Here is a 16786-nt window from a genome sequence, read left to right on the forward strand (position 1 = left end):
ATTTTTGAAAGTTTCGTTTTAATGTTCTATCAAATTTTTTTTTGATCTTGATGATTTCAATTTAGTTTGGAAAATCCTTATCAAATCACCAAAATTTCAAATAGTTTATAATTTCTTTCAATAAACTTTCTAATTTTTTTTTCTTTTTTTTTATGCAAACAAAAGATAGTTATACTCTAAGTCTCTAATCATTAATACAGACTTGATATATTCCTGTAGATTTTAGCATTTTTGAAATCAAATTTTATTTTTCTTGAAATCTATTAGTTTTTTTTAGATAATAATTCTAGAAATTTTTTAATAGTTCATTCATTTTGCGTAAATTTATTCATTTTATTGTTCAGTTAATCAAACTTCTAAGTAGTGGGCACAATTCTTTATTTTTTGATGTGCAGTTTTTTGATTTTGTACCTATATCATGTCTGTTAATGTAATTTTAAGATAACTATGTTAAATTTTTTTAATAATTATGAATAATTTTGATTACGGGTTACAAAACAGAAGCAGAATAATTCAAATTTAGGAAAAGTATTCATTTTTTTTTTGTATTTTTTTTTTGCCGAACTAGGAAAAAATTGAAGTGCTTGTAAAGATCCTTAAAATTAATTTGCTGAAACAGATATATACAGAAATATAGTTATAGCATCAATCAATTTATTTTTAGGCATGCACATATATCATTTGTATGTGTGATCTTAATAGGTATATGTGATCATAAAGGTTTTTTTTTATTGATAATATTTCCAGCATTATTTATAAATGATAGTAATATTAACTCAATTCAAGATTTAAATAGGATCAGTAATAATAAATTTTTATAAAATACTCTTATGTAAACCAGAATTGCAGTGGTTGCTTAAAAGTGCTAATTGCATGAAATAGTCTAATCTTTTTCCTTGTTGACATATGACTATTAAAGAAAATATTCTTTTGCGAACCGTTAAATTCAATGGTTCTTTATCGAAATTAATAATTTAAATTTTAAATTGCTAGAAATTCATTCTTGTTTTAAATGCAAATTGCCAATCCTATCTTTTAAATTGTTAATGATTTAATAAAAAAATAAATAAAAACCTTTTCATAGTTTAAATTTTTTGGATCTCAGGATCTGTGAAAAATGTATGAAAATATATCTTTGCTTGCAATTTTTATGAGCATATCAGAGATTAAGGAATTATAATATCTGATTCTTAAAGATTCATTTTTTCCTTTCTTTTTTTAATAATATGATTTTTTTTTTATTTACTACTTATAAAATAAAATATCCAAGCAGTATGTAAAATTCAGTTTTTTTCTTCTTCTTTTTCATTTTCAGTTATTAAAAAATGAATATTTATTGTGGAAAAGAAGATCATTCTTTTTGAATTCTTATGAAGTAAACTAAATGTGAAGAATTCGGAACTATCCTCATTAAAAATGAAAGTAGCTATTGTGGAAATCGCTAACAAAATTGTTTTATGGTGAATATCAACTTGAATACAATAAGCCATCATTAATAATTTGTTGACACTTTTTCTTGATGCTAGATTAAATTTCTTCATTCATCCTTGAGATTTTAACTGAATTTTGAGTTTCATTAATTCTTTTGTGAAATTCCTATTTAATTGGTGAATTTTAAATCTATTTGTAGTGATAAAATATTTTTTTTAGATGTGTCTGTTTATAATCATAATCGTACCTCTTTAGAATGCTGGTACAAAGCAATGCTGTTTTTTTTTTTTTTTTTTTTTTTTTTCTGTTTAAAATAATAACATGTAAAAAAATGTGAGATAGCAGGGCAGTCAAACCAGAGCTTGTCATAGTGAGGAGTATTGGACTGTACAAAAAGGCTTGTAATTTGAGTATGCTCAGATGACTTTTGTTTTTGTCTTTGAGTAGATACACTTGAGATTTAATACTTGTGTCTTAAATTTTTTTTGAATATATTATAGAGTGATATTAAACATTAGATACTAGTAAAACAAGTATAAGCTATTAAAAAGTTTGTGATTTCACAGCTGATTGTTATTGCTTTTTCCGTAAAAAAAAAAAAAAAAAAAAAAAAAAGATATTGAAGATGTTATGAAAAAAAAGTAAAGTAGATATCAAACATAAATTATGATATTGACAAAATTTCTTTGAGATAGCCACTTCCATAAAAGGAGAGTGCAAAATTTTCTCATTAATGAACCATCCATTTCCAAAAATAGGAGAAATCTTTACTTGACAACAATAATAATCAAAACTAGCAGTGGATGATCTTTTTCTTTTTGTCTCAGTTTTATAGATTTTTTAATTATTAATAAGGATTTTAACTAAAATAGTAATATTAAAGTTCTTATGCCAATATGTATAGTTCATAAAAAATATTAAATAATGAGTAAATACTTTTAAAATTATTAGGGGGAAGTTTGGAGGAAGAATAAAAAATCATTTCCTTTAGTTGCACATTTGCTTTGTATCTACTTGGATAAAAAAAGTTAGCCTTGAATTCTTCTGAAATTTTGTATAATGATTTATTTATTAGTTCTTATTGGAAGAGGGAATGTTCTCTAAATATAGATAATGTTATGTGGAGGCGCATGTCAACACATTCAAAATTGTTCATTTATGTTTTTAAAAAAATGGAAAACATATTTGATAAAATTGATCTTGATAAAATTTGTGATAAAGTTTCATTTTTAGTTTTATTTTCTCATATGACATCTATTTTAAAAAGAAGTTACTAAAAATTCGATTCTTTAGGCTGTGCAACAAAAATATATTTCTTTTATCAATATTTTATCTGTAGTCTATTAAATATGATGAATCTAATGCTGAATTAAACTATCTGAAGAACGAAATGGCTATAAAATTAATTATTGCTTGTACCCAGTAATTTTTTAGTATTTGCAATTTGTTAACTTCCCTGATTTCAGACAGAAAGAATTTCATTTACAAGCAATGATATAAAGTAAATCAGAATTTGTGTAAGACTTAATTGGTGAATATTTGTATTTATTTTATAAACGCATTATTATTATGGAAATCAAGTTATTCAAAGATTAAAAAAATTAAATGTTTATTAAATATATATAGGTAAAAGTTTCTTATGGAAATATTTAAAATGTACATGAAGATTTTTCATTTTTTAGTAATTCATTTTTTTTAAATTCTTGACTAGGGTAGTATGTGGTAAAATTATCATAAAAATGGTAATTTTTAATTTTGGCTAACTACACTCTTTAAATTATGTTAAAAATTTACAGTTATTTTGAAAGATATTTTATGTTATTCTATCTGAGAATAGCTGGAATTTTTTACTTGCTTCTTTTTTGAGTAGTAAAACAGTGTAATCAGTTCTTTTCTTGCTGTTATAATAATTTTATCTCACGGTATGAAATAGATCATTATAATAACTGTTAAGTGTCGAGGATAAAATGATCGTAGATGGGAAAAAAAATGACTTGCACCTTGTTCATTTATTAAGATCAACTGGAAAATAGATGATACACCCTTTTCTACTCAGTAGTCATCTCGAGTGATCAGCTGGTTCACTGGCAATATTGGTTATATTTGTTTAAAGATAGATAATTTCAATACAACTTTGTATCCATGATTCTTCTAAATCTGATATTAAAGTTATATATTATATACATGGACCTACATATTATATTTATTATATACATGGACCTATCTATTGGGGGTAATCCATAACATCATAGCATTATTAAAATGTAAATGTGCCATTCTCTATCTTCTTTTATCTTATTATAACTTTGCTTTTTTTTGTCTTCTAAATTATCCAGATATTTTAATTTTAATTAAAACTCTAGTGCATAACTTTCATGATTCCCTCAACATAGAAGTTTTGAGAATACATTACACTAATCTTAACTAAATAACCTTATACTTAGTCTTGTATCATATGCATGAGATCCTAAAGAAGTCTTACAACATCCTTGTTCCATTAATGGTATAATTGTGAAGATGGTCCATCTTCAAATTACACATTGCTTTTTGCTGTGTTCTAACATCCATTGTACTAGTATTCCTTACTTATTCTTTGTGAAAATAATGTATTTGGATTATAAATAGAATCTTTCTTCTTCAGCTTTCAGCAATGGAAGAAAATCTTGTTATAAATTATTTGAATGAAACTGCAATTTTAATCTCGAAAAATGACTCATAGGTACACATTCCCACCTTCTAAGTGCCAAATTTGAAAGTTGTCAGTCAAATGATCTGTCTGTAGAGCACAAACACGGATGACACACATACATTTGACACACACACAAACACCTTTGTTATAAGTAGATATATTCATATAGATATTTTAACATTAGAATTTAATTTTCAAATATATATAATGTTCCATTTAGGGATTGCAATACCGGACCAAAAGTTCAATACCGGTATTCGGTATTTTTTAAATCTTAATACCGGGATACCGGTTTTAATACCGGTATTAGAAATTTTAGAAAAAGAAAGAAAATACAGGTGTTTCTTTGTTTTATTTGCCAGTTTTGTAAGAGAGTGCAAATATCACAAAAAATAATTTATAACTTATAAATTATAACAGTATATAATCACAAAAAAGTAAAGAAACATCTTATTTATTTAAATCACAAAAAAGTGTAAATATCACTATTCAGTCTGGGGTACTATTACAACTTTTTGAAATGTGATCTTAAAAAACATAATGCATCAATTGTACTGTCATTAAGCCTGAAAAGTAATTTTGTATAAAAATTACCAGTTGTCGAAAACGCTCTTTCGGCATCTACGCTAGTTGGTGGTACCGTTAGCAATGCGCAATATACTTTTTCCAAGTATTTACCTCTAAATCCCTCATCTTCAAATAAATCGATTTCTCGTCGGATGGTTTTGGATATAGCTGATTTCTGTATTGTATTTTGGTTCGTTGAAATTTTATTTATTTATTGCTAATTCTAATTTTTGTTCAAGAGACAATTCCTTGTCACTATCGACAGTAGTGACATCATAATCTTCGATAATTGAACCGAATTCTTCTGAATGTGGATAGGGCTGTGGGTAAAAACTTTTAAGAAACTTTACTCTAAACTTAATCAGATTTGAATTGGTTATTTTCTTTTCTTCTTTTTCATTTTCATTTTTAAAATCATTATAATTATGTAAATACCGTAAGACATTTTCTATTTCGGTATGCCTTTCTTCTGTGCGATTTTTCAATGTAATATATAATTCTTCGGATAGTGATGTGTGCTGTTCTTTCAGTGACTGCAACATGAAATTTATTGTTGCATTAGCTGTTAATAAATTAGAATCTCTCCGACACAATGCCTCAATAGTCAGTTTTATTGGAAGTAGAGCTGATATAGTTCTGGATATTAAGTTGAATTCACTATCTGAAAAATTAATTTACAGGTTTAAGTCGATTATTGCTTTTTGGATTGGACTTCTCAGTTTCAAAAATCGTTCCATCATTAGGAGTAAACTATTCCAACGTGTTTTAGAATCTAATATTAACATATATTCTGCTTTATTTTCAGTTAGTATATATTTTAGTAAAATATCCTTTTTAAAGGGGAACGTTTAAATATCTTAACAATTTTTTGAACTTTATAAATTATAGGAAGCAATTCTTGATAGGTTAATATTTCATCCTCATTAGCAATATCTTCTTCAACAATTACATTGTCATTATCTTCATTGTCAATATCACTCTCACTCTTACTCTTTTCAAACTTGGAATCCAAAATTTCTATATCCACAGTATTTGGATTCTTCTGTTCTTTATTTTTTTAGTATAATACATCTATTACTCGTAATTGAATTCCATGTGCATAGCACAACTGCTGATTTGCACCAATCAACTTTCCAACTTTTTTCATAATTGTTACTCCATAAGTCGTTAAGGATACAATATTTTCTTTCATGGATAATCCATGTTTTACTAATTTAGATTTAAGCAATTAATTAAGCCGTTAATTAGCTAATTAATTTCGCCCGTTATGGAGACATAAAAACAATAACGCATAATATTTTGCTATGTTCACGATACCTGAACATATAGTGGAGAAATTTTAAAAATTTCTAGTAAATACCGAAAAACCGGTATTTAAACTTGTGAATACCGGTATTACAAAATTGTACAAATGGCTCAAAATACCGGTATTCGGTATCCCGGTATACCGGTATTGCAATCCCTAGTTCCATTGTATTAATAATTAGCTTTATTCATGGAATATGTAGTGTTGGATGATCTATTCACTTGCAATTTCATTTACATCTTCATTTCCTGCAGAAGTATATTTTTTCCCCAGAAGAGATTTAATAAGATATTTGACTGAACAGGCCTTTTCTGGCTACAAAATTTGATCAACAAAAGTTTCATTAACTTTTTACCCAAACACTTTATGAGTACTCAACAACCAGCAGATATTTTGTTTGAAGGAGTTGCTTTAGTATTGCTATTTTTTTGTTCTTTCATCGACTTCCTTTTGAGTTCAGCATTAGGTTTCTTTATTACTTTAGTTTTGGGGAATAACATGCCTTCATTTTTTTACTTTGAATGCTTTTCATTAAGATGGCTGTAACCATATTTGCAATCAAAACCACACCTGTTGTTGCTTGCTAATGTTTTCTTTTTTTTCTTTCAAATTTTGTAGTGTAATTTACTCAAGTATGTATGTAAATGTTTATTCTCTAGTGTGATTCAATACTGGAGGTGATAAGAAAGAATCTCTAGTTTTGATTTTTTCAAAGGTGATATAACAGTTGGTGAACCTTCGTAACCTTGTTTTGAAATTGAGGGTGCCTCTGTTGAAATTGAAGGTGATGTGATGTATGACACTAGTACTAGTACTACTATTCGGTTCTCTACATCAGCTTTATTGACTGACAAATTCACAATCTTGAAAACCCTTCACAGCATTTTGTGAAGAGAATTTCTTAGTCTGCTAGGGTTCTGATTCTTTCAAAAGATATATAATAGCTATAGAAACAGCAGGCATATTTAGAAACCTTTTGTAATCTGGTCCTCAGAAACCACTTCTTTAAAATTTCCTTCTACTTTTGCACCAAATGTGCAAATAATTCAAGATGCAAATTACAATATATTTTAAAACTAAAAGATTAAACAAAAAATATTTAAAGACATAGAATATTAACATGTTAAAATATGCATTATATGAAAAAAATACATTAAAAAAAATCAACAGCTGTATAGAAGAAAAATGACCATGTGTTAAAACAATTTTAGAAAATTTATTTAAGTTTTTAAACTGAACTATTATTTACTAAAAGTTCTATGTGTGTGTGTATTAACCATTATTTAGACATATTCCAAAACTAAGCTTTGCATTATGTTCATTTCACTTAAAATGCTCTTAAAAAATGAAAGAACATTCCTAGGTATATAATTATGCTCTTTAGGATTAAGAGTAAAGGATAATGCTTAAAATTATGTTCCTTAGGATAAAGAATAAGTAGAATCATCTAATTTTGAGAACTTTAAATTTTAAAAATGGTAGAGGAAAGTAAACTTTAAGTTCCGTAGATCGAGTTCAACATGAATTCAGAATTATGCTAATTCATATTGTAAGAATGTTGGGAATTAAAAAAAAAATGTAGTTAAAAAGTATTTCTTATGATGCAGAAAAAAAAAAAAAAACTCTCAAGAAAATCAGTATGCAAATAGAATGTAAGTTTGACAGTCATTGTCAGTTTTAGTAGACTGTCATTGTGGACTATTTGTTTTACCCAACCTTAACCTACTTTTCCCCCATCCTTCAATGTTTAATATATTTTGATTTAAAAGAAGCGAGCTTTCTAAATATTTCTTAAAAATCTCTGTATTTATATTGTCTATATATTTTCTCTTTTGAATATGTATTTAAATATGTTGAATATTGTTAGAACGATGAAGTGAATTAATTTTACATTGTAAAAACTATTTTCTAAAGCCAGTAGATTGTTTTTATTAATGATTTGCATTTTTTTCTTTCGTAAGTGATTTTTTAATTATTATTAAATCACTATATATGTTCTATGTTTTTAGAACAAATTGAGATGCATTTCTAAGATTCATCATACATTTTTGTTAGTGTTGACAATTTATAAAAAATTTTCTTGCAGCTAATTTTTTTTTTTTTTTACTCCTGTTTTAGATCAGATAACTGGGAAGAGAAGTTGCATGAATTATTCAAGTACAACTGTGAGGATGGTGAAAATCCTTTGGAAAATAATGCTTTTGCATTTCTGTCTCCTCGCTCAAAAGTTGAAGTTCTCCTAAAATTATGTGAATTTCGCTTGGATGCTGATGGTGTCCTGGAAGCAATTAAAGTATTACATTTTTGTTATATTTATTATTCCTTATTTGTGTTGCTTTTTTTTTGCTAATGCCTATGCATTCATGTTAAGATGCATAGGCATTGAAGACTGCATTTTTTAAAGTTATCTTTAATTTTTATATTTAACCTTTATAATAATAATTATGAATAATCTTTTATAAAGGAATTATCTACCAGTCAAGACTTTAACAATTATAATATAGTAATGTAGAAAATTATGAATTCACTTGTAAGATAATACTATTATAAAATTTAAGGTTAATTTTTTTGAAAAATAGCTGTTATACTTTGAAAAATATCTTGAATGAATTTTTCAAAATTATGTTAGGGATATTTAAAGTTATTATTGATAGTTCTCTATTCCATCAAATTTTTCTTATTTTCTTGTGAAAAAAGATAAAGATATTTTGAGCAACTGTTTGAATGAAAAACATTTGTGCTGTATTTGCAATATCTATTACAATAATTGATGTAGATTTTATCTGCCAATCTGAAATATAAATCTTTTTATTTTTGCAGAAATTGACAGGTAGATTTGATAATTTGTTTAATCTTGTTATTTTGAGCTTTTATGTGGTTTTTAAAAAAAGAATTATGATTAAGAATGTTTATTATTTTATATGATAAAAACATTGTCAATTTCTTGTTATTTTTTTATATGGTTATATAATAATATTATTTATTGAAATGAATTATGTCTTATATACCTGTAGAAGATTAGAACATTCACTTAATGTTAATGACTGTTACAAACTATTCTCCCAATTTTTTTCTTCTTCTTTTCCTTTTGGTATTGAGGGAGGGGGAGAAAAGAAAGGTAGTTACTGGAGATTAATGGATGATCAACAGTTTTGATTTTTATTCAATAGAATAAATATTAAATCAAGAATGTTTTTCTTGCTTAGTGATTATTATTCTTTTTAGCCATTTTATTGAATGGGTTTTTCACATCTAAATTTAAGATCTATTTTTTCAAAATATCTTTTTGTATTACTGAACCTAATTTTATTTTTCATTATGATTATAACAATAACTGTGCATTTTTCTACTTTGATTGGCATTTTTGCTCTTATTTAATTAGTTAGGTGATATGAAATAATAGCAAGTATTTTAATTAAACTTTATTTTATCATTTTACCGATTTAAAAGTTAATAAATTGATGAAAGAATGTTTTAATTAGGGAATATATATTTTTTTTTATACATGTGCGTATGATGGTAAACAACTTTTGCTTGTTGACTTTTAAATAGTTGCATTTGCCATTTAAAAAGATGTGTGACATAAAAGTATAAATTTTTACTTTTTGATATTAATCATTATATTTTTTCATTAGGATATTCCTTCAGAAGACATGCAAGCTAGTTGTGTTGGAAAGGATAGCGAGAATAATTCATATTGGTATTTCTATGATGAACGTTTATACAAAGAAGGTCCATCTGCTCTAACTAAAAAATCAAGGTAAATGCTTAAGACTATCATGATTAAAAGTATTTATTTGATTAAAATTGTGATATTCATTTGACTTTTTGCAATAAAAATTGTTTTCTTTCAAATATGTATTAATAATTTCATTGTTAAATAATAATAAGTTATGAAATAAAAACAAAGATTTCTTTTAGTAGACTAAATATAAAAATAGAGGCTTTATTTACTAAAATATTTATAAATATTTAAGTTGGGTATTATGAATAAATATAAATAAAAACAAATACTTTATGTATTTAATATTTATCATACTTGAGTGGTATTAATTTAATATTTACAAAATATCAACTTTTTAATTCAGTCATTGATCAATTTTGTATATCAGTAACTTGGTTTATTTTACACTTCTATTAATAGCTTATATATATATATATATATATATATATATATATATATATATTGGCATTGAATAGTCATTTTATTTATGACTTTGAAATCAGTGTCTGGTTTTTGTTGGTACACTTCTCTGAGCAGATATTTATTCTTGTAGAAATAAATTTTAATCTGAAAATAAAAATAAAATCTTTTGTTTTCTTAGGAATGATTAAGAAGGCATTTTAAGTAAAAATAGGTATCTTGTTCAGCAGTATGTTTTGAGGAACATATTCCATTAATTGTTCAAATATCTTGTACAAAACATGTTGTTAAGGGGTATTTTAATTTGTGAAGATTAAATATTTTCATAAAAAAAATCATCCTCATCATCAGATTATTTTAGTCATATCTATACTTTAGTGCCTTATTTTAAATTTTATTGCCTTCAAAATGAAAAGTTAAAAATATATTTATTGTTACATTTTGTTTGTGTCATTTTAAAACTATCTGCTGTCATTGTAGATGTTTTATCAAAATACATTTTCAAATATTTATTTAATTTGCCTTTAAAAAATATTTTACTCAAATAATCTTAAATCTGATCTGCTGTTTTAATTCAGAAATGTAACTCCCACCTAGTTTTGAAAACATGTTTTATAACAATGCTATTGACAGATTAGTTTTTTGCTTGCAACTGTCTGTTAATTAATAAATCTTATTTTATTTCTCTTCATTCTGAGGATTGTTATTCATATTCACCTTTTTGTTTTTGTATAAATCTGCATTCCATTTCCGCGTGATATTTTCCTTGTATTTTCTGTTATAAGTCTCAAATAATTCTATTTAATTTATGAGGGCTTTTGGTTATTGCATGTATTTATTGATTTATTTATTAGTTTTACACAAAATCGGAAACTTCATTTGAGGTTTGTTTTCTGATAAAAACAGAGACTAAAAATACTTCTGCATCTCTGTTAGAGCATGCTAGAGTATATTTATTTGTCATACTATAGAAAAAGTTAAAAAGAAATTACCATGGTAGGTTTTTGTCTGCTGTCCAATAAATGGGAAAATGCATCCCCTATTCCCCAAAAAGAAAGAAAATCATGCATAAGTGTTGTATAGATAATAAAAAATATATATTGTATTTTTATTCAAGAAACTTTAACCATTATTTTTTATTAATTACATTTTATTAAACAGGAAATCTAATTAACATTTTTTTTTCCTTCTAATTTACTTTCTTGACTTTAGGAAATCTGAACAGCAGTCTGGAAAAGGAAAAAATATGAAAAACAATTCTGCTAAAAAGTAAGTTTTGAAGACTTAATATCTTATTACTTTAAAAAAATTGTAATTTGTATTCTTATAAATTTGATTATTTTTCTTGATATATGGTTGATAGTCATTTCATATAATTAACTTAGTATTTATAGTTAACCTTTTTTTAAAAATTTGTTCAACTTATTTTAGGACAACAAGAGAAAGAAAATCCAAGTCAGATGACAGTAACAAATCTTGGTCCATTGTTTGTCATAATTTAAGCGATTGGGAAACTCTTATGAAAAGTTTTTCTAAAAGTAGATATAAACAAGAGAAAGAATTGGTTCAAGAAATGAAGAAAAAATATTTACCTCTTCTTACAGAAGTTGTTGCAGAAAAAGTAAATTTTTAAAAACTTTTCTGTTATATTTTAAAGAACCATCAACAATTAAATTAAAATGCAAGACTGATAAACTAGAAGCAATTTTTTAAAATCAATTATTAAAGCCCCAAAGCTTAAATTTATGAAACATAACATTTTCTTATTGTAATGACAATAATCCAATAACAGTATTCAAGTCTAATTTATGCCGACTCTTACTTTTTAAATGTATTTATTAATTTGTATGTTAGTTGTTTTAGTGTTATATTTTCTGCATTGCTTGTCTCATATTCTGTATGCCTTTTTGAATTATGATGGAATTTTTGCTTTTTTTTAAAAATGAAGTAATTTCTCTAATAGCAAATTTGTTTATAAGTAGATATTTGGATTATTTTAAGGGATATAAAGTTGTAAAAGTCATAGTACTGAAATTTAATGCATTTGCATGTTAATATCTTTTATTTATTTGTGTAGGATCGATTATTAAGAAAAAGATTTTTAGAATTAGCACCAAAAAGAGTTTCACAAAGAATATCTAAAGTGCAAGCCCAAAAGAGAATGGAAGTAAGTGTTATTTGCATTTTATATTCCTTGATGTTACAATAGTAGTTGATTAAATAAGATTTATTTTAACTTTAAATTTTACCTTAATAATTTATTTTTCACAAGCAGGTGTTTACGAATATTTTAATACCAAATTTGGAAATCTAGGTCCAGTAGTACAAATACTTTTTTTTTGGGCATGAAGATGCCAACTTTTTTTTAGAAGACCAGTTTAATAAAACTTTGATGAAATAAAGTATGGATATGATATAGCTAGGATTATTAATATCTAATACATTATATATATATTGTTACAAATTACCAGTATTTGCTTATCAGCTGTAAATGGCACCTGTTTCATAATATTGAGCCTCTCACTGGTTTGCTACAGCACAGGTAAAACACAAAACACACAGGGAATCTAAAAAGTATCTCTAAAGCAGGGAAAAATGCAGGGAATTTTTAAAATTTTCTTGAAAACCAGAAAAGTACAGTGAACATTATATTTCTTAATGTTTTTTTTAAATTTAAAAATTGCAATGTCTTTAAGCAAAGCAAGAATAAAAAGTCGTTGCCTTGCCTTCAAAACAAAACACCATTCACAATTATTAAATCGAGAAAGCTTATCTCTTTTTTACTTACTCACCTTTTCTTCTACATAGATAGATCTAACATAAAAAAATGAAGGGAAAAAAATACCTAAATTGAAATAGTGACAACAAGCTACTTGAATACTTGTGAAGCTATTGAAACTGAAAAAAATACATTTTTTTTTTTAGCCAAGTACTTTATAATTTTAGAAGAATACTATGATAAAAAAAAATATTTGCATGTATGTCTTAAAATTCTGATGCTGTTTTAAAAGCTGCATCTTCTCTGAATTCTCATTTATTGAAAAACATTGCTGTATTATATGAAAATTAAATGGTTGATATACTGCAATTTTTTCCCCCCAATCTACAAATTTCCACTGGATGTCCAGTACGTGCAAAAATCCAATTTAAAATTTTCATGAAAAAAACTTTAAAGTGAATGTAAGGAGCAGCTTGATAAGTGTAATAAAGAAATTCTTATTCCAAGATTAGATGATTTCCTTTGTAATGTTTTGAAGCCCAAAGCATTTTCTGACTTTTGGAAAGTCATAAAAATAATTCTTATACTGTCACATGGCAGTGCAGCCGTGGAAAGTGGATTTATTATCTACAAGGATATACTTGTTGAAAATCTGAAAGAAAATTCTTTAATTAGTTTATATGATGATAAATTTTCTTGGAGGTGTCTTAAGAAATCTTAATTTGCTTCAGTATGTAAAATTAAGGCATGTGAAGTATTATAAAGCTTCAAAAAAGTATAAAAAAATGTCAAGGGAAAAAAAAGCATTAATGTAACAAGCAATGAAGCTTTACAAATCAAATCATTGCAAAAGAAGGGTGTGTGTGTGTGTGGAATCTGATGACTGAGAAGTCTGCAGAAGTTGTATAAATTAATGCTCTAATATATAAATAAAAAAAAAACTTTCTATTTTTTTTTGTTTAAGTAATAATTAAATAATTTGTATCATGATAGCAAGAATTTCATTTTGAATTATTTCATCCTTATGAGGTGATGTAATATTTTTTTTGTCTCTTAGCATATGAATTTTTTCTTGCTAAAATCTAGGCAATAAATTAAAATTTGTTCTCTATATAAATATAAATTAATAAAGCTTAATTTACCATTTTTCAGATAATGTTCAATTGTTGTGTATTTCCCCTGTTTTCCCTACACATAAAAACTAGGGGGTGGGAATTGTTATTCTATTATAACAAGCACATGAGTGCTGTTCTCGCACTTCCTCTTATACATGCAGGGAAAACACAGGGATTTTTTTTTCTTTATTTGAGTGGCAACTCTGAGTCATCAGATTTGGTTTTAAAAGTAAAGTAAATGCATTAATGATTTTAATTTATGGTATTTATTAAGACTGACATCTAGAATATTAATATATTTTATGCTCTCTTTCATATGATATATACATTTTTTTTCTCATTTAGTTTTGTTGCATTAAAAAAAATGTTCTAATGGTGGAAAAGTTTGTTCTTATTTGAATATAAAGCCTTTAACGCTTGTGTTGATCTGCTAACCTATACAAGTTTAAGGTCATTAGCAATCAATAATGATAATAGAGCTATGAAAGAAAGCCCCCCCCTTCTACGTTTCCCATTATTAAATTACCATTATTATCACATATCCCAAAGTGTTGATGTCTCTAGGCTTACAATGGTAAATGATTGGATGACTTATCATGAGATTAATGTAATCAGTTACTTTCTTATCAGTAAATTTATACATATATATTTTAACTTTCATGCCACCTTTAAATGGTACTCACAGTGCATTGGTATTGATATTAGTCACAGATATGAAGGTTTGCTAATGATTTCCTGAATAACATGGAAGCAGTTCATGAGTGGTTATAATTATAAATGGTCTTATTATTATAAGTGCTTATATTATAAAAGAGAATACTTATAAAAGTGATACTTTTTTGTGTATTGAAAATTTTCTGAATTCCATGATAATTATTTTGTTCCAGAGTAAGTAGCTTTGACCTGATAATTAATCATTTTTCTTAATGCAGGAGCAAATGGTAGCAGAAGCTAATGAAAAGCGTCGAATAGAAATGGAGCAGGAACGAATTAAAAAAGAGGCCGAGAAGAAAAAGAAAGAAATAGAGGATCGTAGAAAGAGAGCTGAAGCAAGAGAAAAGAACATTCAAGGTAAACATATACAACTTTAAATTTGTTTTATTCATATGTGATTGTTGTTATATAATTTCAGTTATTTCATGAAATAACTGTAAAAATATTTGCTAAAGAGCATATTAAAATAATGTACAATTTCAATTTGCACAATATATTTGAGGAAGGAATCAACCATGGAAATCAAGGTTAAGAATAGCAATTCAGACTATTGGTCCATTCACTACATTATTTATAATAATAATGGGTTAAATTGAATATATTAATTAATATAATCTTTTACATTCCTTATCTCTTACATGATTAATAATACAATTTGCCACCACTAATATTGATTATTTGTAATGCATTTTTAAATAAATGATGAAATTGTAGAATAAGTTATTAAACTGTTTATTTTAAAAAAAACTTTAATTGTAACATTGCTATTATTAGAAAAGTAACTTTTATTAGAGAAGTAACTTTTGCCACTTGAATTCTTTGGCATTGAATGTCTCTTTAAAACTTGTAATTTTGATTTTTTTTTATTGTTTTTGATTTGCAGAAATTTCTAATAAAAAATAAATATCATAGTTTTGATATATATTGTGGCCAATCAGTTTATTTATTTTTTAAGCAACTTTTATTTGAAAGGAACTGAAATTAGTTGGGTTTGACCACACAAAAGTCAGTATGACTCTTGTTATCTAACTTACTGCTTTCAAAAAGATGGGATTTTTTTTCTCTGATTTATTAGAAGCAAAAAGTACATGTTGTTATTTATTTTTTTATTATGGGAATTGCATTATATCATAAAATGTATGAATGGCAATAATCAATTTCATTTGAAAATTAAAAATTATAAGAAAAAAAATGTTCTGCCCTTATGTGCTTTAAATTAATAATGTGTCTTCAGTCTGTAGTATGTATTAGATAAATAAAAATATAGTATTTTAAGAATAAAAGTATAGTACTCATCTCACAACGAGCCTGAATAGAATGTATTGTACGAATACCGCTATTTCTTCTGCTTCTGATTTAATCGGATTTAACAACATATTGAATATTAACTTCTATTTTTTATTTAATTGCCATTTGGATAAAAATATATAGTTACAAAAAAATAATGATGTTGAAGAAATTGGTTTTAAGCAAATAATTCAAATACTGGAAGAACCAATGTTCAATAGAAGACAGAATTCCCACAGTCTTTCAAAATGAATCCTTGAATTTTATTTTGTTGTACTCAGTTGCAATTTCAGTTCCTGAAAAGTACTTGATTTTTCATTAGGTCTTTGGGAATCGAGCAAAACGTGCAACCATTTTTTTAAAATTTGCCTGCTGAAAATAAATAAAATAACTTCTATTTTTAAAATGTTACTCTGCAATTTCAGATGTCATTGTAATAGTCAATTTTCTGGAAGAAAGAAGTAAAAATTAAGTTTGAAATTAACATTTTGTCTGAATAGTTAAGTCTCAACACATTTTTAAATAACTGCTAAGCTCAGAAACTATACAATATGTTAAACAATGCTAATACGTTTTCTGAAAACTTATCATAAGAGATTTCTTTCTTTAGTTTTATTTTTATCTTTTTTTTTCGCCCTGACAATTGTTATGCCATCTCAAATTGCAGAATAACATTTTTGTTTTCTTTTGGTCTGTGAATTCAGACAGATTAATTTTTCGACAACTCTGTTTTTTGAACAAAGGTGTATTTTTTAAAACATTAATGCATTTATCAAGCTGAAATTTTTATGATGCATTTCCTTCTCTTTAATTC

General features: G+C 25.8%; 1 protein-coding gene across 1 annotated transcript in view; it reads left to right on the forward strand.

Moving 5' to 3' along the window:
• LOC129965358 (chromatin remodeling regulator CECR2-like) overlaps positions 1-16786 on the forward strand; it is a 31278-nt gene that overhangs the window by 3912 nt on the left and 10580 nt on the right. Inside the window, exons 4-9 of the mRNA XM_056079190.1 lie at positions 8112-8286; positions 9629-9753; positions 11350-11406; positions 11569-11758; positions 12215-12304; positions 14904-15042. Coding sequence (XP_055935165.1) covers positions 8112-8286; positions 9629-9753; positions 11350-11406; positions 11569-11758; positions 12215-12304; positions 14904-15042 — 776 coding nt within the window. The remainder of the gene's footprint in view (positions 1-8111; positions 8287-9628; positions 9754-11349; positions 11407-11568; positions 11759-12214; positions 12305-14903; positions 15043-16786) is intronic.

This window comes from Argiope bruennichi, chromosome 1 (assembly GCF_947563725.1).
Source record: "Argiope bruennichi chromosome 1, qqArgBrue1.1, whole genome shotgun sequence".
Lineage (NCBI taxonomy): Eukaryota > Metazoa > Arthropoda > Arachnida > Araneae > Araneidae > Argiope > Argiope bruennichi.